This window comes from Nomascus leucogenys, chromosome 9, assembly GCF_006542625.1.
Source record: "Nomascus leucogenys isolate Asia chromosome 9, Asia_NLE_v1, whole genome shotgun sequence".
NCBI classification, from domain to species: domain Eukaryota; kingdom Metazoa; phylum Chordata; class Mammalia; order Primates; family Hylobatidae; genus Nomascus; species Nomascus leucogenys.
The window spans coordinates 22579039-22603737 of record NC_044389.1 but is presented as its reverse complement, the minus strand read 5'-3'; the positions used below and the strand labels follow the sequence as shown (position 1 = coordinate 22603737).

Genomic DNA, 24699 nt, shown 5'->3' with positions numbered 1-24699 from the left:
AAACCACTCCTCCAAACCTTCCAATGATTTTCTAAGAAACTATGTAGTTTCAAAACTCCCAATATAAATCTGCATTCCTCTTCAAATAGCTAGAGTGGTTTGTTTCCTGAAAATTCGTATATGATCAAGTTTAAAAATAATATAAACTACATAGAACTATTTCAGACTATGGGGAGGGCAAGCAAGACTAACACACAAAAACTTATGTGTACACGTGAGGAAAAGGGATCACTAAATACACTAAAATGTTAATGTGCTCATCCCTGTAAATAGAAATATGGTAATTTAAATTTTATTTTTACTTATCTGTTTTCTCTAAATGGTTTTTGAGGAGAATACATTAAAAGCCCTTTTTTTCTCAAGTAAAATCCTCCTAAAGGATAAAAATATCTAAATGCATCTTGAAATGTTAACGTTACAGGCAACTAGGAGGATTAATTGAAAGTATTAATCTGCATGTAACACCATAATATACACACAAATATATACCATGGTCCTAACTGGGGGAGCAAGTCCCCGTGGTTGTGATTCCCGAGCAAATATTTGTCTATTCTAGTGGCACGGTCGAGCTGACTGCTGTTAGGAAAAGGGCAAGCTATCTTGGGAACTAAACATATAAGGTGAGAGTAGCCAGTGCCGCAGCTGTTGGCAAGCTTTTTGTTGATAATAACAGAAGTACATCCCTTAGAACTGGCTATTTCGAAGGCATAAAATAGAATGGAAGTGCCTTCACCTACCCAATAATTAAATAAAATTTTAGAAAAGACAATATGAAATGAGCAAGATTTTCTATAAAACATCATTAAAAAAAACTTTCCACATAGCATATATCTATTTATGGGTTGCTCTTTGTTCTTCCATTTTCTCTACCCTCTAGCTGCATGACTTAGTTTCAAACCAGCAACATAGAGCACCCAAACAAAAACAAGTCACACTTCTTTATTCACAGACAGAAGTAATCATGAAGTATCACAAGGGATTTGCAATCATCAAAGAAGATGCAGATAAAATAAACCACTCTTAAGCTACGGAAATTCCTATTAAGGAATTTTATTAGATTAATAAGAAAAAATCCTTATACCTATTAATATTGTCATTTTACAAAGATATTTTTCAAATGTCATTTGATATTACTTTTGTTAACATTTTCAATGACAATTTTGATGAGCTCTAATTTTGGATCTTTTATGGTTACTGCTTTCTGTGACCTACGAAACCTTTGGCTAACCCCCCAAGTCACAAAAATATCATCTATGTTTTCAGTTAAAAAGCTTCATACTTTTAAAATATTACATTTAGGTCTATGATTCATCTCAAAGTCATTTTTGTGAGGTAGGGGGTCATTGTTCACTTTTTTCTATATGGATATTCAGCTATTCTATTCTGGCTCCATTTGTTGAAAAGACTTTCTTTCTCTGTTGAATTGTTTTGCCACCTTTGTCGAAATAAAGTGATCATATAAACGTTGATCTGTTTTCAGGCTCTCTCTTCTGTTCCATTGATTTATTTGTCAATCCTAGTGCCAGTATCACACTGTATTGATTATTAAATACAACTTACCACAATAATCCTCAAATTGCTTAACAAAATTTAAGCCTCAATAGGAAAGAATATCTAAATTAAGCTGAAATAAACCAATGAGATCAAGATGAGCCCTCCTTAAAAATCTATTTTTAAAAATTATATCATGGCTTTGAAAACACTCCATAATTATTACTGTATCAACAGCAAAACATATTTACCCACAAATAACTGAGACTACATATTTTTCATTACCTCCAACTGAAATTATGTATAAAAAATATTTCATTCATTTTTCTATCAATTTCCTATCAGGTTTTTCTCCATTAGCTCCAAGTCATTTAATACCACAATTACTAAGCTTAAAAACAATCCTTAAAAATTCATGTGCTGAAGCTGGAAGATGGGTACACATTCTCCCTAGTAAAATAAATTATGCTAAATTGATTTTACAATAAATAATAAAATGTTAAAAACTCATGTATCAACCTCAAAAATATTCTTGATAAAGAAAAAAGTAGATTACTTCCTTTAAAAAAGAAAGCTTTATAAAGTCTTCTTTAAAGTCTGACTTGCAAAGGAAGATTAGAAGCAGAAGATTATTACAAAGCAACTCCCAAATCAATTTTAAAAAATCAATTGTGAGCAAATTGTATATGGCTCTTGGAAACTGCAGGCTGTATGAAATTTATTCAAATTGGCATAGAAAGATCCCCCATCACCACTACCATTTTTTTAAAATAAACTGTCAAACCTCCGGTTTTTTTATATACAGCTTACGAGCTTGAAACAATATTCCATTGAGAGTAACACCAACATTCTTTAAGATTTACAATTTCTTCTTAATCTGAAATTTTGCTTTGAAGCATAATACTCAGAACTTCCGAAATAATTCTCTAATACATAAACAAATAACCCCAAACACTTGAAGAAAATTTACTAAAATAAAATTGAGATGTTTATTACTTTTCTACTGACAGCAGTGAAAATCACTGGAAACTATATTTTGTCCTTTTTAAATGATTTACACTAAAATCATCCTTTCTCAAATAACTGGTATAGCAGATAAAATTCAGTTTTAAAATCCTCAAAACACTTAGATATCAAAGATAGAAATACTGATTTTTTTTCCATTAATGATGAGAATAAGACATCCAGTTTAATCAAGATCTGACAACTGCAAATTTTAAGTATTTAAATTACAGATAATGAATATCATTTGTACATTTTCTAGCTTCATATGGTAGTTACACATCCAGAAAACTAACGGTTCTCAGATTCAATGTCAAATAATGGAATTTGGGCAAGCACTCTTAATATCACTTTAATATGCACTACATGCACATGATGCAGGTAGGGAAGAAGTTTATGAATCCATGCATTAAAGACAAGACAGGTTGGCACTACTGCCAAACGTGCACTGAGCCAATTAGGATGTTGCTCTAAGTTCTTTATACATAATGATTTCCATGAAAATATGTGCAGAAGCAGAAATGTGTACACATCTGAAAACATCCTCTTCATTTGGTTTCCTGAGCTTTCTTTGCGTTCTGTTTTTCTTTTGCCTAAAAATTAAAAATAGTATGTTACAAAATTTTAAAAGTCAGTTTTAGACTATATTAGAATGAAATGTGCCTAAGAGGGTATTCTCAAGCTGAAAGGCTTGAAATACATTGTTTATAAGACTTCTAAAGCATTATGTTTTATAACTTGAGACTTATAACAAACTTTTCCTGGACAATTACATAGTTATTCTTTGCCCTAAGAAAGATGATAATGTTTGGTTTGCAGTTCTTTCCTATCTGAAGGTGAAATGAATTATTATAATTGTAATAATTTAAAAATTCCATAAAGTCAAACTCATTCATGAGTATTCCAAGACAATATATATACACATATTTGCCCATTTCCTGTTCACATGAGTATAAGAAAAATCTTACATTAGTTTCTGCAAACGTGAATAAATGAGTTTGACATAACAGTTTAAGTGAGTTTAACATAATGTCACTAAAGGATTATGCATCCCTGGTGTCAACAAGCTTTATTTATATGACCTAAAAAAAAAAAATGTTTTTACATACTAGTTCAATAGATCTTCATTACAATTATATAGCTTGAACATAGTACTTGTTTTATTCTTTAGCAAATGAATAAGCCAGAGCTTATAGATGTTATCAAGCTTGACCAAAGTCCCACAGCTAGTATATAGTAAGTCCTCAATACAGATCAAAGACATATGCTTTATAGCATTGCTTCTCAATGTATATACCAATGACTTAGAGACCCTGTTAAAATGCAGACTGATTTAGTAAAATGCCTGAGGTTCTGTATTTCTAACAAACTCTCAGATGATGCCAGTTCTGCCGGTGTTCAGAAGACATTTCTAAAAGCAAGATTTTAGAGTACTACAATACAATATTTTTCCACTGTGCCACTTCAGAAGAGTCAATGAATTAGACTTCTACATTATACAACTTTTTTTTAAAACTTCCTTAAATAAAAAATAGAGCAATTAAAACAATTACGATCTCCTTTTGTAATGTATTGGATAGTATAATTATTATTTAACAGTATGATAAAACTGAGTGCTGTGCCTTAGAATGAATAAGAGCAAATAGTCTGTGTCATATTAAAAATAATAAAGTTAATTGCCAACATCAACGTTTTTAGTTAACAAGCATAATTTGTAATTTGATATGTGTATCGCATCTCATACAAAGTTTGCTTTCCTCAAATAATAAATATAATTTGGTTTTAGGCATAATTTAAAATAAAAGTATGTGCTTCTTTCCTTATTGATCTGAGTATGCTTAATAGAATATTGAGAAGGATTAACAAGAAATAAATTTACTGGTTTCTGATATAAACTTTACATCATAATTAAATGAGCAAACACATATAAGGCAGAGTGTCTATACATTTATTAAAATTAAAAATATCACCATTAATTGAGCACTAATTTATACACTTTACAGATATGATCTCATTTAATCATCAAGAATGTGAAGTAGGTATGATTTCCAGTTTACAGATGAGAAAGAGGTTATAAGAAAGTAAATAGTGCCTAAAAGCTCCAGCTAATAAGTAACACCTATATAAGATTTAAATTCAAAGCCTGTATTTTGGTCTGCTTTTGTTAAAAAATAAAAATAAAATCATATTTACAAATAGCATGGAAAAATATATACTGTTAAAAATACTTTCCTTCTATACAGTGTACCAATGATATTAAAAAGTACTGACTCAAATCAGATAATTTTGCATTAATAGATACTAATGTAGATATTGTTGTGATTAGCCTTAACTATTCTTCTACCTTATTTCTATTAAGAAATAGAAAAAGATCTGAAGCTTACTTATTACCAATTGAATCATAAAGTCATAGTAAAATGTGGACAAAATTCAATATTGTGAAGTTGTTTGGATTTCCCCATAGCAATGGAATTTATGATTTTACATCATGTTAAGTTATTGGTAGTTAAAAACTTAAGATAGACAATGATTCATAATTACATGTGTAGACAAAAATTTTTTAATCATAAATATACCTGAATAAATAGAAGTCTCACAAATGTAATCTTAAACTAGATAATTTTATTTTATATTTTAAGAAAGAGATTTGGTACATAATACAAGAAGTTTTATAACTATATATTTTTGGATTACCTCCTATGCAGTTTTTAAATGTGGTGTGTATTCAACGAATTCATCAGTTAAAAAGTCTCATATAACAAAAACATTTATAGGTCCTAACCAAGTTCATTATAGCCATGCCGAGGGAAAATCACTTTTTATTTATTATTTTGCAAATAAAAAGATTTTAGGTCAAATACTTTTATGTCATCATAGATTATAGGCAACTGCCTCAGCTATTCAAAAATCTGATCCTGTAGAATCCTGGCATATAGTAGCACTGCATGGTGCAGCCACATCTTTCCTGTTTGTTTCTTTCTATTCCTTCTCACACTTTGTTCTTTTATCCTATTTTCCCTGAAAACAAAACATAGTAAGATCCACTATTCCAACTTATCTATTTCTGAATTCTATAGGTAATTTTTCTTAGAAGTATTACTATTAAGTAATTAACTATTGCTGGTAAAGATTTTATATAATTATAAAATCTAACCTTTATTCTAACAGTTTTTCAACATGCTTTATTTTTTAAATTTGCATTTATCTGCAGAAAATGATATTTTAATATGGCATCTTTTTTTTTCCAAAATAAGATGAACAAAAATATATTCTTGCAAAGGAAACGGATATATTGCTACAGATTAAGCACTTAATTCCCACCACATATTTAAAATTTTATGGATGTGAAATTTTAAGTGGCTATAAAGCTATTTAGGAGCTACCCTGTGCTTGCTGGTGATGCCTGACTTTATCGTGGCATTTATCAAAATAATACTATTTGGCACAGTACCATAATTGTTCATTTATTCCTTTCCCAAATTGTACCATGAGTTGCTTAAGAGAAAATAATATGTCTCAGTTATGTATACATCCCTAGACCTTAACAGAGTGCCTGAATATCCTTGCAGCTAGATAAATGTTTGATGAATAATTTAAAACATTTCAACAATTCCAATTAAATGAGTCTAAGCTCCTTCAGAACCTAGGAGAATAAGTTATTGCATGCATACAAGAAATAAATCTATCTCAATATTGCTTCTGGAATATTAATAAAAGAACAGCTTAGAGATATAAGCAACTAGAAGGTCAATAACTACTTTCCTTAAGAAAATGAAGGCAAACACAACAGACTTGGTGTTCCACTAACATCAGGTATTCATATGCTGCCACCTTGTGTCCAAAAAATGTGAACTAAGGAAAAATTATTCTAATGTTAGCTGACAAGGTGTTGTTCTCTAACTATGCTCTCAAAAAAATCTGGGGATATAGTGTAATTAAAAATCAAACAACAGTGGTCCTTTTACTTACTAATTTGCACACACAAAAAATTATGTTCACAGATCAATTTTAATGCAAAATTTATACATTTCAAATTTGTCTAAGGGTCCTAGTCCCTAGTAATGTGTATCTAACTTAAAATTTGAGGTATCACATATTTAGCACATTTTATAGCTATTTTAATATTTTTAACAGAAAAACATTTGATAGGATTAATAACATCATATCTAGGTATTCTTGTTAACCAAGCAATTTTGAGAACCACAGTACCCTGTATTAATCTAAAACTTTAAAAACAGTTTCCCATTTTTGAATACACCCTGGGATGCATGAACAGAAAAACCTATAATGGAAAAGAGAACATTTAGCAGTCTTCTGCAATAATTTTTACATTTAATGCTAAAAGTTGGGTCACATGTTTCAATCAATAAGGTATATACACAAAAAACTTATTAGCTCACATCTCATATTATTTAGAATGTATAACATGAAACAGCTTGGTTGAAATGAATCTTTGCTTTGTAAACTTTAAAATTAATAAGGAAAATATACCTACCACGTATTCTCGTCTTTAAGTTAATGGTCCAAAATTTTATTTGCCTAGTAGTGTCTTCTCAAAGTGTTTCTCAAACTGTGGTACACAGACCAGTTGCATTAGAATCACTTGGGGAACTTATTAAAGAATCCTTCCCCTATATCAGAATATCTGGGGAGGGGCCAGGTAACATGTATTTTAAAGAGTATCCACTGATGTTCACTTTCAGAAACACTGATTTACAGTATGAACTTAAAAACAATTTAACTGCATTTTACTTATTCAACAAATATTTTATTGTTACTTATGAAAAAAATCACAGAAATCAGAATTCTTAACTAACTTATGCTAGTTTTCCCTCAGTGGAACAGATACTAGATTAGAAATAAGAAAACCTATTTCGTAGTACAGGCTATTTTCTTTTTAAACCCAACAACGTCCATTCTACTTTTAAATTCTGTTATATCAACTCAAACTTTTGCTAAATAGGAAATATTATTTCAATTATCAGCATTAAAAATCTATTTTTGCTTAAAGAAAGTGTTTTAAATTTTATTTTAATACAGCACAACCTGAGGTCTTGATACTAAGAATCTGGAAGGCTAAAGCAGTGGGGTAATTCTTTATTTTTGTTTTACAGTCTCAGTTGAACTAATTCTTATAGAATAGAAAACAAGAGGCAAAAGCAAAAGAATAAAAATGTACAAGCTTCCAAAAATGTTACCTCTACTCATGCAAAAAATAAAAAATACATTTTATGTTTTTGGAGACTCTAAACCTAATTTAAGTATCTACCAATAAAATACTTACCTTTTCTACTAGTGGTATTAACTGCTGGTGTTCTGCTAAAGTCTTTAACAATTCCATAATGAAAGGCAGATAATTATGCTTCCTTCTGATATTCTCAATCTGAAAATAAAACAACATCAATCCACACTAACTACATTTCTGCTAATTTTGGTATTTTATTCTTTGCATCCAACTCAAAATAGAAATGGTATAAAATATCCATTCTCATAAGAAAATGATTTTAGAAATAATGAGATTCCATTCCCACTGAGAATAAAGATTAATACAATAAAACATGTGGAGAGAGTTTCTTGGGCAAGGCCCTCCTGCCCCTGACTTAGCAAATAATAGAGGCCTTTAAAAGTCCAATCTAACGTTACTTATGAAAATGTCATTTATAAAAACAACTAAAGGTCTACATGCTAAATTAACATTTGCTACTTCACCTGTGCAAATAATCAGGCAAAGTCTAATGAGACCAGCTTTACTTTGTGATCAAGCACAATCTTTCCTGCAGATTATTTTTTATCAAAAGGGGGTACACTGCAGGAAAAAAATTTCTACTTCAGTGGAAAACTATGCACTGTCTAGATAACATCCTCTCAAGTTATGTGATTCTAGGCTTTCACTGCCACTGACCTATTATATATTCCGCCTGGTAGAAGTATAACTGATTGCCCTTCTTCCATAGAAAGTTTCCATCTCTTATAAATTCATTTAAACTTCATATAAATTTGAGCTTCTCTGACTTCTCCTTTAACTAGAGTTCCTTCAGTTAATTAATTAAATTAAAGCTTAACATGTTTGTTTTATAGCAGTATGAGAATCATTTTATCTTTTTTTAAACAAAGCATTCCCAAACAATAAAGCAGGACACCTTATGGAAGTTATGGAAACTTTATGTTGTATTTTGGGCAGATATTAAAAGTTAATTACATAATAACTGCATAAGTATATATAAAGATGGGTAATTTACTTTTTTAATATCATGTGAAATGGAAAATAATTGGTAAAGCTATTATTTCTTCCTTTCCTATCTCCATGAACTTGGCCCTCCCTTTTTCCGCCTGGAATACTCTAGAGCCTGCCTGCCTGCCCCTACCACTTTCACCTGAAGAAATCCTACTAGTTTAAGGCCCATTCATTTCATTTAACAATCATTTGTTGTCTGTTAAGTATGATGCAAACTATCTGTTGTCTGTTAAGTATGATGCAAAACACTTTACTGACACTGTGGGGAGCAACAAAAAGGACAGTTCTTGCCTTACACTGAGGTTCAAATGAAAAACAATCCTTTTACTACCATAACACATGACAAATGACATATACATTCCACATCCAAAGTAACACAAAATTCACAGTTTCCTCCACTCTTTCCGCTTTTCTGAAAAAAAGGTTATGGGATGGACCGCAAGTGAAAGAGAACACATTATTAAAAATAACTTTGCCTTTATATTTGATTCTGAATTACATAAATGCTTGACATGATTAAATAAAATTAAATCAGAATTTTTAACTCTAAAAAATCTGACAGCAAAATCAACGGGAAAAATTTTTAAGTGAATTTAAAATACAGTGATTTGATTATATATCCAAAATAGGATATACCCTAATGAATAAGAAAAACTTAAGAAAAAAACCTTTCACTTGTTATTATACTATTGGTACTATTATTCTGAACCTTTTTATATACATGCATATACATATATACACAAATACATTATATACATACTACATAAATATGGCATAAAACAAATAAGTAACTACATTAATTTTGTTAGGAACCCAAGATTTTCAACTGAATAGAAGAAATGCAAATGATAACTTCCTTATGCACAAAGCCCTTTAATCCTAAATTTGAGTATTTATATGAACACATGATGTATTTCCTCTTCAAAAATAAAATATGAAACAAACAAAAGTGTATTTGTAGCACTAAAAAGGCCTAGAAACAATGAGCAATCAGCAGCACTGAGCCCCTGAGTGCCCAGATAGTGATTTCTAAACACAATTTTGCACCAAGGGAACAAAGGGCTTCTTTATAAAATGGCTGATTCCAAGTTTAAGCAAGAAATGTACAAGAAAAGTCTAAGCCAGGCATAGTAGCTCACACCGGTAATCCCACCACTTTGGGAGGCCAAGGCAGGCGGATCGCTTGAGGTCAGGAGTTCGAAACCAGCCTGGACAACGTGGTGAAACCCTGTCTCTACTAAAAATACAAAAATTGGCTGGGCGTGGAGGCAGGCACCTGTAATCCCAGCTACTCGGGAGGCTGAGGCAGGAGAATTGCTTTAACCCAGGAGGAGGCAGAGGTTGCAGTGAGCCAAGATAGTGCCCTGCACTCCAGCCTGAGCAACAGAGCAAGACTCTGTCTCCAAAAAAAAAAAGGTCTGAAACATTTTATATTAGAAAGCAAGGAAGCTGGCTGGGCATAGTGGCTCATACCTGTAATTCCTGCACTTTGGGAAGCCAAGGCAAGAGGATCATTTGAGGCCAGGAGTTTGAGACCAGCCTGGCTAACATACTGAAATCCTGTCTCTACTAAAAATACAAAAATTAGCTGGGCATGGTGGCACAGGCCTGTAATCCCAGCTACTCGGGAGGTTGAGGCAGCAGAATTGCTTGAACCCGGGAGGCAGAGGTTGCAGTGAGCCAAATTCGCCTTACTACACTCCAGCTTGGGCAACAAAGTGAGACTCCATCTTGAAAAAAAAAAAAAAAGAAAGCAAGGAAGCTATCAGAAACTAAGGGGGTTATGTCAAAAGGACTTAGGAGACAGCCTGAAGTGGCTCCCAATGGCCAAAGATAGGATAATTTGAGCATCAGTAAGAATAATAACACGCCGAATGCAGTGGCTCATGCCTATAATCCCAGCACTTTGGGAGGCCAAGGCAGGTGGATCACTTGAGGTCAGGAGTTCGAGATCAGCCTAGACAACATGGTGAAATCCGTCTTTACTAAAAATAAAAAAATTAGGCAGGCGTGCAGGCAGGTGCCTATAATCCCAGCTTCTTGGGAGGCTGAGGCAGAAGAATTACTTGAACCCGGGAGGAGGAGGCTGCACTGAGCCCACATCATGCCCTGCACTCCAGCCTGGGCAACAGAGTGAGACTCTGTCTCCAGAAAAAAAAAAGTCTCAAACATCTTATACTAGAAAGGAAGGAAGCTGGCTGGGCAAAGTGGCTCACACCTGTAATCCCAGCACTTTGGTAAGCCAAGGCAGGAGGATCATTTGAGGCCAGGAGATCGAGACCAGCCTGGATAACATGGTGAAACTCTGTCTCTACTAAAAATACAAAAATTAGCCGAGTGTGGTGCTCTGGGCCTGTAATCCCAGCTACTTGGGAGGCTGAGGCAGGAGAACTGCTTGAACTGGGAGGGAGAGGTTGCAGTGAGCCAAGACCGCCTCACTGCACTACAGCTTGGGCAACAAAGCAAGACTCCATCTCAAAAAAAAAAAAAAAAAAAAAAAAAAGCAAGGAAGCTATCCAGAAACTAAGGGGGTTATGTCAAAAAGACTTAGGAGACAGCCTGAAGTGGCTGCCACTGGCCAAAGAAGGGATAATTTGAGCATCAATAAGAATAATAACAGGCTGGGCACAGTGGCTGATGCCTGTAATCCAAGCACTTTGGGAGGCCGAGGTGGGCAGATCACTTGAGGTCAGGAGTTCAAGATCAGCATGGCCAACGTGGCAAAACCCTCTCTCTATTAAAAATACAAAAATTAGCCTAGCCAGGCATGGTGGTGCACACCTGTAATCCCAGCTACTTGAGAGTCTGAGGAAGGGGAATTGCTTGAACCTGGGAGGTGGAGGTTGCAGTGAGCCAAGATTGCACCACTGCACTCTAGACTTGGCGACAGAGTGAGACTCCATCCAAAAAAAAAAAAAAGAATTATAACTACAGTGAACTGAAACATCACATAGGTTAAAATTCTATTCCTAATAATATTTTATGAAAATAAAAATGAAAGACATCTCACTACTTATCTTTGTAGGGTGTCAGAGAATCAACATATTATTTGAAATCTGGTAAATGATAGGAGGGAAAGCCATCAGATATTCAATGTACCTTCATCTTGAAATATACTGCTTTATATTAAAACATTAAAGGAACACATTTTTAAAAACATACCTTGTATCTTTTTAATTTCTGTACTTCTTCTTCAATAAGCATCTGATTTTTGGCAACTTCTGACTGAATAGCACTTAACATACTATTACCTTGATCTGTATCCATGGGTTCCTCCTTGGGGGAAGGAAAAGAAATAGCACACCCTAATAATTGAGGCTTACATTCAGAATATTTTAAAATGATAAACACAGTATGATTATTTTCAAATTTCTACTCTTCATATTGATAGCAGCATGCCAGCCTAACAGCAGCATTAAAGGATAAAAGCCCCAAAATAGTAACTTCCATATTTCTATTTCTAATAATATGAATTTTCATCTAAAAACAACCTACACTGTAATATACTCTATTGCCATATTCTCCTAATACACTATAAAATAAATTTTCTTAAATATACTCTTAAGAAAACGTGCTCAAAGGATTGTAAAATAAACTTTGTCTACTAAATCTCTTCTCCAATGACATTTACTATACAAAGATAATCATAGACTAGTAAAGACTGCATGTGACTCTAAATGTACCCAGTTAACTCTTTGAAAATTAACTTAATTATATAATGAAATCACAGAAAATAGTTAAAATAGTTCATTCCTAACACTTATTTAGCATTTACCATTTGTTAGTCATTAAGTGATTTACATATACCTCATTTACTCCTCATGACAATCTTCTAAGGTAAATACTATTTATTATCTTTATGCTATATGAAGAAACTGAGGCACAAGGAAATATACTCAAATTCCTATATCCACTAAGTGCAAAGCCAGGAACCGAATCTAGGCAGCCTGAATCCAGTGTGTAGTCGCTTAACCACCATTCAGACCACTTGATTTTATATATATATATTTAAAGTAAATACTTTTCCTGAGAGAATAACCAAGCTAGAACTTTGTACTTAGAAACATGGCCACGAACCTCTGCAAGTTGTCTTTGTAACTCTGCTATCTTCTGTTCATATATCATTTTTCTGTCAGACACAATGGCCATTAAATTAAATCGAATTTCACCTTCACTGTACCTAGAAGAAAATTATTTAAGTTTATAATGTAATAAAGAATTGTACAACTATTACCATTAAGATAATCCATCGTGATTCCCCTCTTGATTTCCTAGTATAAACAAAAGTCTATCAATTGGCTAACAATAAAAACGGACACTTTTAAAAAGCTTTCAGGTCAGGCACATAGGTGCCTCCCAGCTATTTGGGAGGCTCAGGAGTGGAGAGGATCCTTTGAGTTTAGAAGCTTGAGGCTGCAGTGAGCTATGATAGTGCACTATACTGCAGTCTGGGCAACAGAACAAGACCCTGTCTCTTTAAAAAAAAAAAAAAAAAAAGCTTTCATATAGGAAAGACAACTGTAGAAAAAAAATTAGCTACATTTCATCAATCACAAATGTTTTTTAAATATTCTAAAATGTTAGTACCACTTAAAACATTTGAAATAAAAAAATTTTCATCAATTTCCCTACCTTTATAAGAAATATGGCAACTTATTAACTTAAGAGCTCAGAAAAAAACAAATGGAGACTCCATATTTCTTAAATTACTTAGACTGATATCTTGATGGGTATTAACTATGCTCCTTATTATATAATTTTTTCCAAGTCATGATGAACTTTCTATTTTTAATTTATATATTTTAAATTTTATCTTATACGTAAATAAATATAACATATTTTATTAATATAATGTATAATTATATCGTATAGTAAAATTTCTGAATGTTTGATTTTCTCACTACTCTGATATCAATGAAACATAACATAAGCTGGTTCATGGTAGCAACTGACATTAAAAGCATTATTCATAACACTATGTAAATGGCATTAAGATGAAAATATATAGAAAATATAAGCCCATTTTGCATTAGTTTATCTCTAAGAGTTTCTCATACACAGCTCTATTCACTGAAAAGAAATGGCCCCAAAATAACTACAGTAATTTGAACTATGTAAAAATGTCTTTAAAACTGATTGTGGGACTTCCATGTCCCTATTCCTGCCAGTAAGTACAACTAAAAACTCTGGACATAATGTTTTTTAAAAAGAGCAAGCAAGAACATTCTGAAAGGTAGAAAAAAGCAGACAAGCTGGGGAACTCAGGAACAAACAATGATACAATAGTGAATTCCCTGAGGTTTTTTTCTGCCTCATATATCCCAGACTTGGAGCTGAAGAAACCAGCAACCGAGAAATACCACAGGCACAGACAAAAAAAAAAAGCCCCAACAAAAGTCTGCTCTCTCCAGCCAAATAGAAAAGGTGCAGCCTCAGAAGACAGAAAACTTTTAGACAATAATCATTCCACTATAGCCAAACATGATTGAAAAATCTGTGACCTCACCCCTACTCAAAACCAGTAAAAGCAGAATAGAGAGCCTGGACTTCCAATCTTGTCTTCCAACCTTTAACAAGGTTCCTAGGTTGGTATTAAAAAAGGCTGGGTAGGGAATGGGGACTTTCATCCCTGCCGTATGGTAATGACAACACCCATTTGTGGTATCAGAGGACACAGAATGGGAAGCCAAAATTGTCACTACCATCCAGTGGGAAAGTAGCCTCTCCCACTTCAGCATGAGTGGAAAGCAATAGCAAAGCACTCCTACCCCTCTCAGCCAGAGTGGTATCAACAGAAACCCTGCTGGGGGGCTAGAACTCCCATCTCTGCCCAGCAATAACAAGAAGGCTTATTTCATTTCAGTTGTCACTGAAGGCCTAGTAGGGAAGCTGGACTTCTACTCCCACCTGGCAGTAATAAGGTGGCACCCACAATTTACCCTGTCAGAGCCATGTCCATAAAAACCAACTCACACAGAAATTTTAAATAAGATCCAAAGTCTTACTTTTATAGACATAGAGAAGATTATACTAAAATTTATATGGGAAGGCAGAGGAACTATAATAGTTAAAACAATTTTGAAGAGAAGAATACGATGAAAGGCATCGGTCTACCTGATTTCAAGACTTAGAGTTACAGTAATCAACACAATGTAGTACTGGCAGAGGAACAGATAAATGGAACAATTGACAGAATAGTGAGCCCAGAAATAGACGCACACAAATATGCTCCACTTTTGCAAAGGTGCAGAAGGAATTCAGTGGAGGAAGGATAGCCTTTTCCACCACTGGTGCCTGAGTAATTGAATATGCATAGGCAAAAAAAAAAAAAATGACCCTTGATCTAAATGTCAAACCATATACAAAAATTAACTCAAAATACATCATTGACTTACGTGTAAAACATTAAACTATAAACTTTTAAGAAAATAACACAGGAAAAAAATTTTGGTATCTACACCGAGACAAAGAATTCTTAGACTTGACAACAAAAACACAATTCATAGTGTGAAATACTGATAAACTGTACTTCATCAGGATTAAGACCTTTTGCTCTTTGAAAGACCATTTTGGGAGTACAAGCGGATGGGCTACAGACTGGGAGAGAATATGTGCAGGCAATGTGTTTGATGAAGGATTAGCATCTAAAATACGTAAAGAACTTCAGACTCAAGAGTCAAAAAACAATCAGAAAATGAGCTAAAGGCATGAAAAGATTTTCAACATCATTAGTCATCAGGGAAATGCAGACTAAAACCACAACGAAGTATCACTATACATCTATTAGAATGGTTAAACTAAAAACGGTGGTAACACCAAATGCTAAAAAGGATGCCGAGGAACTAGACCATTCATATATTGCTAGTAGAAATATAAAATGGTACAGTCACTCTGGAAAAGAGTTTGGTAGTTTCTTAAAAAAAAAAAAAATATCCATTTACCATGCAACCCAGCAATGACACACATAGGCATTTATCCCAGAGAAATGAAAATTTGCAGTCACAAAAAACCTGCACAAAAACGTTTATTGTAGCTTTATTCGCAGTAGTCAAAAAATAGAAAACAATCCAGATGTCCTTCAATGGATGAAGAGGCAAAAAACTGGTATATCCATACCACAGAATACCATCTATGAATAAAAAAAGAACTACTGATACACTTAAAAACTTGAATGAATCTCCAGAGAATTACACTGAGTGAAAAAGCTAATGCAAAAAGGTTACATACTGTAAAATTCATATATAACATTCTTTAAATGACAAAAATTATAGAATTAGGGATTGAGGAGTGAAGGAAAGGGAAAGGCAGCAGGGAGAGAAGTGGTTGTGCCTAAAAAGAACAATATAAGGGATCTTTGTGGAGAGCAAATTTTGCTGTATCTTGACTACATCAATGCCAGTATCCTGGCTGTGATATTACACTATAGTTTTGCAAGATGTTGCCACTGAAAGATAAAAAATACACGATGTCTCTGTATTATTTCTTACAACTGAATATATATAATTATCTGAAATTGAATATACAATTACCCCAAAATAAAGAGCTTAATATTAAAAATAAACCCTCAAAAACAAAACTCTACAAAATAACTGTACAATTATCCAACAGTACAAAATACCTAGCTGGGTGCAGTGGCTCATGCCTGTAATCCCAGCACTTTGGGAGGCCAAGGCGGGCAGATCACTTAAGGTCAGGAGTTTGAGACAAGCCTGGACAACATGGTGAAACTCCATCTCTACTGAAAATACAAAAATTAGCCGGGTGTGGTGGCATGTGCCCATAATCCCAGCTACTCGAGATGCTGAGACACGAGAATCACTTGAACTCGGGGGGCAGAGGTTGCAGTGAGCCGAGATTGTGCCACTGCACTCCAGCCTGGGCGACCCAGTGAGACTCTGTCTCAAAAAATAAGAAAATGAAACTAAAGAATTATCTAACTTAATGGAAATCCACATGTTTAACTTCTCTAAAGACAAGATGACATTCTACTACATGAAATTTAGAGATTTTCTGAAATAGACTTCTTAAATGCATTAACCCAATCAAAAGTAGATGTTTGGCTGGGCACAGTGGCTCACGCCTGTAATCCTACCACTTTGGGAGGTCGAGGCAGGCGGATGGCTTGAGCTCAGGAGTCTGAGACCAGCCTGGGCAACATGGTGAAAACCCGTCTCTACAAAAAATTAAAAAGAAAAAAAAAAGTAGATGTTCAATGCACACTGCTAAAATAACAAAATACAAGTTTAAAAAATACTTAAAAAACAGAATATTATGCCAATGAGATTATATGAGCATTTACTTTTGTATCCTTTTTTCTATGACAGGCCTTACTGCACTGATCCAATCATCTTGATTGCATGCACCTAGAAAGAAATTTTAAAACAGTTAACACAAATAAAAATAAGAACAATCAACTTTAACATGCAAAAGTTTGGCCCAAAATATTTTTTTACAAATATTTTAATATATTTAGAGCAGTAAAACTCTTTTTAGTATAATTATGTTGTTTCAATTCCATAAATAAATTTTTATAACAGACATAGAAAAATAAATATTTTTAAATATAGAGGCAGCATGTAAATCTGCATTAGATAAACTATTGGTTCTATGAATGGGGCATGGCAAAAAGTACAAACAAAATGAACCCATGTTAATTTTTTTAAAATCTAAAAGTAAAAAGTTTTATGAATAGCCTATAACATTAGATTCAACTAAAACAAGTTGTGTTGGACTTCAAACCTATTATTAAAAAAAGAAAAAGAAAATTTAATGAAGTCAAAATAAGGAGTTAAAATTATTTTGTGAACCTATTATTTCAGTAATCTTTCAGAGCCACAGATTGTACCCTCAACCTTGATAAGTGTTTATAATGTTTTGCTCAGCATTAGAGATGGGGTAGGATCAGAACAAATCTATGTCTTGGCATAAAGGATGACACATTAATGCACTATTTAAATAGAGAACTTTTAAGAAAAATATTGTCTTGATTGCAAAACAATAAATTATCCAATTCCAAATGAAAATACTTTAATACAGATGATAAGAAATGTTTGCTATCCCTTATGAATGGGTTAAAAATGACAAGAATAACTATTTACATTCACTAAGGGTAGTTTTTAAATGTTACATGGAAAATAAAATATAAATTATGTAACCTATAGGTTAAAAAATAATTCTACTTGGGAAAAACTCAAAGGCATCAATTGAACTACGGTAGTCAACATGTCCTTCCTATATATTAATATAACATACTGAAGAGCTTAAGGCCTTCATTATATTATGTTACCTCATAGTCACTTTTACCTTGAAAATTTAAGCAGCACTGTGACTAAAATGAGCGTAAATACCCAACAGATTTTCCCCTGTCAAAAGTGAAATATCAGGAACAGGAACTGCATTACCTAAATCAATCGGTCCTTCTCTTAATCCATCTAATTCATACAGTCTCCCGTTAACAGGAACATAACTGACAAAGTGAAAAGCATCTTCTTCTTTTGCTGATGTCTTCGTATCAAATTCAAACATTTGCTGTCTATAGTAAATAAAAAAATAGTGAGACTCAAAGAAGCAAAGAAAGAAACAGTATTTATTTAACATAAAGTCTCTTTACCTGGCGAAACTGTTGTGTACTTGTCGAATAACATCTGAATTGCTCAGTGCCAAGCCTTTCATCTAAAATAATTTTTAAAGTAGCCTATTAATATACAAACTTTCACAAATATGACATTTTAGGAATAAGAAGGTTGTACTCACAGCTGCATCAAAACTTTGTGAAAATTCTTTAAACTCTGATAATGTCTCGCCTAAATGGACATCCTGGTGGGTACAGTTCAGTAACACACTCACTATGGCTTGAGTAGCACAAGCATTATTAATTACCTATAAAATATAAAAGTGAAGATATCAATGTGTTTAAAAAAATAAAAAATGGTTTTTAACTGGTGACAATGGCCCCAAAACATGAAGTTTTCAAATTGTATTTTATAAAGTCTCAGCATAAACAGAATAAATATGTTTAATTTCTATCCTAATCTATTTTCAGAAATTTGCTGCAATTCTGGAGTTGAAAATTCTAGGAAACCAAACGAACTCAATGAACTCATAATATTACCAAAAACCAATCCAGTTAGGGTAACAAGACCAATCATCCTGATGGAAAACACAGCTGATTAAGCCAACAGAGCTTGTCCTCCTCTCCTATTCATTTCCTCCTAGACTCATTTCTACCTATTCAAATTCAATTAGTATTTTATTACCGAGCATAAGCTTCAATTCACCTGTGTGATTTTAGAGAACTTCTTAAACAACTCACATTAGTTTCTACCCTCATTTAAATTCCCAAACAGGGTATATAATGTCCACATATTTTTTTTCACTCAATCATGTACAGTCTTTACATTGCTATCATCTAGCTGTAATCATTTAACAAATTATCTGGACCTTACATTCTAGCCAAAGGAAAAAACAGTTAGATAGCATTTACTATGTGCCAGTTACTTTTCTAGGCACTCTACATGTGTTATTTCTTTTAATCCTCTCAACAACTTATGAAGAAGGAGGACTATTATCATCATCATTTTAAATTTGTAGAAGCTGAGGCACAAAGAGGTTAAGTGCCCAAGGGCACACAGCCAATCTTGTTCTAGAATTTGTGTACACAGCCATCATGCTAGGCTGTCTCTGTACATACATGTGGTCTCTCCAACAAGATTATAAACCACTTTATGAACAGCAGTTTCTTCCACAATGCCTAAGTACCTATAGTATTGAGATCATGAGGCTGGAAAGAACCTCAGATGATCAGTGTGAACACCAGCAAGGTTAATCATAGAGCTGAATAATTTTTTAAATTACAGCTTAGTCCTACTACAGTATTATGTTACTATATTATAATTAGTCTTTCCAATAATGCTAACTAGCTTATGATTTTACATTTTAGTAAATTATTTTTATCCTGCCTGATTTCAGAAGAAAAAAATTCAATTATTTTCCTTCTTTAATTCTTATAGTTCTCTATTTCTCATGTTGGTAGAGGTTTTTAAGGTCTTATGAATATCTACCAGTTCCTGAACTGTTGACTGAAGTATATTTGAGAAATTCCTTGGTAAGACTGCACTCTCTATTACAGAATAATTCTCAATAACTATAACATCACCACGCTTCTACAATTCTTCTCTTTAAGCATTTTATATTCAAAACTGTCTTAAAATTGATGAATTAGGAAAAAGTAGTGATAGATCCAGAATCCAATTAACACTGCTGCTGATTTATACGAATATGTATTTTGATCTGAATCACAGTTCTTTAGTAAATTTCGATGAAAATTTTAATGATTAAAGAGGACTTCATAAATGTGGTTGACTAAAATACTGTAACACTTAGTACTCCCTTATCTTAGGTCAAAATTACCTAAGGTGAAATTACCTGAGGATAGCACAGTGGGAGGAGTTAAGTTAGGAGAAGTTAAAATTTATACTTATTAACACATTCTTTCAAAATCAAGACACCTTAAAGATTTAATATATACCCAATGCTAAACTAGGCAGTGAGGCTACAGCAGAAAAGATTATCAAACATTTCTATAATCTAAGGACTTCAAATTTGTAATCCATTATTTTAGGATTTTAAGAAGTAGAAAAAATTCTTGTGGTTACTTTCTTTTTTGACGTCAATAATAATTTACACTGTCCATGATATATTAGAGCTCATTTTGTATGTGTGTGTGAGAAGAAAAGTTACAATGTACATGGGTATGAGAATATTGTCTTCAAGTTTTAAAATGAGTTTAGTGCCACCAAGTGGTTATGCTATACATGGTACAAAATTAACAAAAAACAAAAGAAAATTTAAAAGTGTACAGCCATTCATTCATTCATTCAAATAATACTTACTGAGCACCTACTATGTGCCAGACATTGTAATAAAGGCTGAACAGTGAATAAGAAAGATGTGGTCCTTGTCCTCCTAAGTCTCACATAAAAATAATCTTATATATAGTCAAATAAAGTTCTATTTGAAAGAACTTTAACTCATGTCACAAAAAATCTATTGCAGTATGAATTATTTAGGTAGTTCTCAACTTTAAAAATCTTTAGCTTATCCTAAGTGTCCTACTTTAACTCTGGCTTTTAAGATATTTTAAAATAAAGCAGTAGAGTTCAATAATCGAAATGAGGCTAGAGCAGAGGGTCTCAAGTAGGACTGATCCAGAACCTTAAGAGTTTGGTTTGAATTCCTATGCCAGGGTATATAGTCTTTAGTTTATCAGGGCACTTCTACTCACTATTTCTTACACACAATCCAATTCACACATTCATGATGACAACCTGATTCTGATGGCATTTGATTTTGTAATCCCCAGACTAGAGAATTTCTTTTCAAAGCTTATACAAAAGAAGAGTAGATGTCCAGAGGAATAATATAAAAATAGCTTAAAGTACTGCCTATATAAATTATAGTCAATCAAAAAACAAGCAATGGGGAAAGGATTCCCTATTTAATAAATGGTATTGGGAAAACTGGCTAGCCATATGCAGAAAACTGAAGCTGGACCCCTTCCTTACACCATATACAAAAATTAACTCAAGATGGATTAAAAATTTAAACGTAAGACCTAAAACTATAAAAACCCTAGAAGAAAACCTAGGCAATACCATTCAGGACATAGGCATGGGCAAAGACTTCATGACTAAAACACCAAAAGCAATTGCAACAAAAACCAAAATTGACAAATGGGATCCAATTAAACTGAAGAGCTCTGCACAGCAAAAGAAACTATCATCAGAGTGAACGGGCCACCTACAGAATGGAAGAAAATTTTTGCAATCTATCCATCTGACAAAGGACTAATACCCAGAATATATAAAGAACTTAAACAAATGTAGAAGAAAAAAACAACCCCATCAGAAAGTGGGCAAAGGATATGAACAGACACTTTTCAAAAGAAGACATTTATGTGGCCAACAAACATATGAAAGAAAGCTCATCATCACTGGTCATTAGCGAAACGCAAATCAAAACCACAATGAGATACCATCTCATGCCAGTTAGAATGGCAATCATTAAAAAGTCAGGAAACAACAGATACTGGAGAGGATGTGGAGAAACAGGAAAGCTTTTACATTGTTGGTGGGAGTGTAAATTCGTTCAACCATTGTGGAAGACAGTGTGGCGATTCCTCAAGGATCTAGAACCAGAAATACCATTTGACCCAGCAATCCCATTACTGGGTATATACCCAAAGGATTTTAAATCATTCCACTATAAAGAAACATGCACATGTATGTTTATTGCAGTACTGTTCACAATAGCAAAGACTTGGAACCAACCCAAATGCCCGTCAATGATAGACTGGAAAAAGGAAATGTGGCACATATACACCATGGAATACTATGTGGCCATAAAAAAGGATGAGTTCAAGTCCTTTGCAAGGACGTGGATGAAACTGGAAACCATCATTCTCAGCAAACTAACAGAGGAACAGAAAACCAAACACCGCATGTTCTCACTCGTAAATGGGAGTTGAACAATGAGAACGCATGGGCACAGGGAGGGGAACATCACACACCAAGGCTTGTCGGGGGGTTGGGGGCAAGGGGAGGGATAGCATTAGGAGAAATACATAATGGAGACGATGGGTTGATTATTGCAGTAAACCACCATGGCACGTGTATACCTATGTAACAAACCTGCACATTCTGCACATGTATCCCAGAACTTAAAGTATACAAAATATATATATGTTAAAAAAATTATTGTCAATCTTCACTGAGTCATAGCTATAGCAATATAAATACATACAATTTTAAATTTGTTAATAGTCAAGGAAAAAGGTTGAGAATGTAACAGTATCTTTCCCACGAGAAAGTGATACTGAAAAAAAGTGTAAATGTCCTGCTCATGAAGACTCTATAAAGATACACAGAAAAAAGGGATGAACACCAGAAAAATAAAATAGTAAAGGAAAAAATCATTTTATACTGGAGTATCAGAGAAAGTTTATTTACAAATGTGAAATTTTAATAGGGGTTTGAAAGTTTGGTAGGAACTAGAGAATAGAGACGGAAATTCACTTTAAAAAGTGAGAACAGTGTGAACAAAAGAACAAATTAAGATGTTTGATGTGCTTCTTGTTCAAGAGACAATAAGCATATTGCTCATTTGTACTAGTGTGGTTATAGTCATAGTGGGGTTATTCTTTACCTTGTTAAGTCACTGGCCTTGAGTAATTAGGAGTTTACCCAAAGAGTAAGACATTTTGAATACAGAAATAAAATAATCAAAACAGTGGTTCAGAAAGATTCAGTTTAAGTCAATTTACAGGAAGGACTGAAGGTGGCTAAAAGGAGAAATAAGATCAGCCAGGTTCCTACCCTAATAAAAGTATGAAATAATAAAGAGTAGTAGGTTAATATAATACATAAAACCACTATCACACAAACATGCAAGTGAGAAATCTAGAAATTAGAAATATAACTAAAAATAAAATAAGATTTAAAAGAATAAAAGAATATTAACAACAACCATATGAAATGATTTTGAAAATTTAAGCTGAAATGAAGAAATCTTTTAAAAAAATACATCTTACCAGAGCCAACTCAAGAAGAAATAAAGAGCCACAATAGTCCCTTAACTACTGAAATGAAGCAGTATTTTAAAATATTCTCACAAAGAAAATACCAGGCCTACATGGATATACAGGTCAATTCTTCAAAAATTTGAAGAAGTATATCACCTTAATTTTACACAAATTCTTCAAAGGCACTAAAAATAAGAGAAAATTCCAACTCATTTCATGAAGCCAGGATAACCTTAATACTAAAACGAGTCAAAGCCATTACAGAAGAAGAAAAATTAACACATTTCATTCAAAAATTTAAATGCAAAAACCTAAACAAAATACTGCTATATTTAACCCAATAGTGCATAAAAAGAGAATACACCCTGACCAAGTGGGCTTATCCCAGGTTTGGAAGAATGATTTAATATTAGAAAAATCCAAACATAATTAACTGCATTAACCTAGTAAAGGGAAGAAAATACAGAAGATCATCTCAATAGAGGCAGAAAAAGGATTTGAAAAAATTTAACATACTTTCATAATAAACACACTAATTAATAACATAACATTAAAAATAAAAAAGCTAGAGTAAACATCATCCTAAATGGAGAAATGGTAAAAGGCATTCTCTTTTAAGTTGCAAGTGGTTTTATTGGAGGGTGTTAGCCAGGAATTAAGACAAGAAAAATAAATTAGAGTCAAAAGGATTATAAAGGAGGAAATAAAACTACCATTATTTATACCTGATATGGTCATTTTGATAAGAACACACCCACTCAAGAAAAAAAAAATTATTAGTGATAATAGAAAAGTTTAGCAGGATGGCTAAATATAATATTAATAGATGAAAGTGAACTGCCTGTCTTTATGCCAAAGACAACCACCTAAAAAATAAAACTACCAAAAGAAAACTACTCCAAGTCATACAATAATCAAACTCTCAAAGGTTAAAGACAAAGAGAGGATCCTAAAGGCAGTAAGGGAAAACAAGCAAACAATATATAAAGGTGCTTCAATTCATCTAGCAACGGGGTTCTCAACAGAAACCATGCAGGCCAGGAGGGAGTGGGATGAAATTTTCAAATTCTAAAAGAAGAAAAAAAAAAAGGCCATCCAAGAATACTGTCTCCAGCAAAGCTATCCTTCAAATATGAAGGAGAAGTAAAGTCTTTCCCATACAAAAGCTGAGAGAAGTGGCCACCATGAGACTTGTCTTACAAGAAATGCTAAGGGCAGTTCTTCAATCTGAACAGAAAAAAACACTAATGCGCAAAAACAAAACATTTTAAGGTCTAAAATCCACTGGTAAAAGTAAATACACAAAGAAACCTAGAATAATATTGTCACTATGGTATGCAGTCTGCTCATAACTCTGGTATAAGGCCCAAAAGACAAATCTACCCCAAACAGT

General features: G+C 33.2%; 1 protein-coding gene across 18 annotated transcripts in view; it reads right to left on the bottom strand.

Moving 5' to 3' along the window:
• Positions 1 to 924: 924 nt before the first annotated feature.
• Positions 925 to 24699, bottom strand: part of LOC100596180 (ubiquitin carboxyl-terminal hydrolase isozyme L5) — a 56752-nt gene continuing 32977 nt past the window's right edge. For 3 of the 18 annotated variants that reach the window (XM_030818723.1, XM_030818713.1, XM_030818726.1), the window contains exons 4-12: positions 18482 to 18607; positions 18339 to 18400; positions 18130 to 18260; positions 17028 to 17091; positions 16821 to 16901; positions 12806 to 12908; positions 11891 to 12004; positions 7778 to 7876; positions 1030 to 3086 (exon numbers count right to left, since the gene is read on the bottom strand). In XM_030818723.1, the coding sequence (XP_030674583.1) occupies positions 3042 to 3086; positions 7778 to 7876; positions 11891 to 12004; positions 12806 to 12908; positions 16821 to 16901; positions 17028 to 17091; positions 18130 to 18260; positions 18339 to 18400; positions 18482 to 18607 (825 nt within the window). In that variant the 3' untranslated portion in view covers positions 1030 to 3041. Of the gene's footprint in view, positions 3087 to 4420; positions 5512 to 6988; positions 7139 to 7777; positions 7877 to 11890; positions 12005 to 12805; positions 12909 to 16820; positions 16902 to 17027; positions 17092 to 18129; positions 18261 to 18338; positions 18401 to 18481; positions 18608 to 24699 lie in introns of those variants that run through there. The other 15 variants (XM_030818724.1, XM_030818718.1, XM_030818725.1 and 12 more) reach the window with 12 other exon arrangements.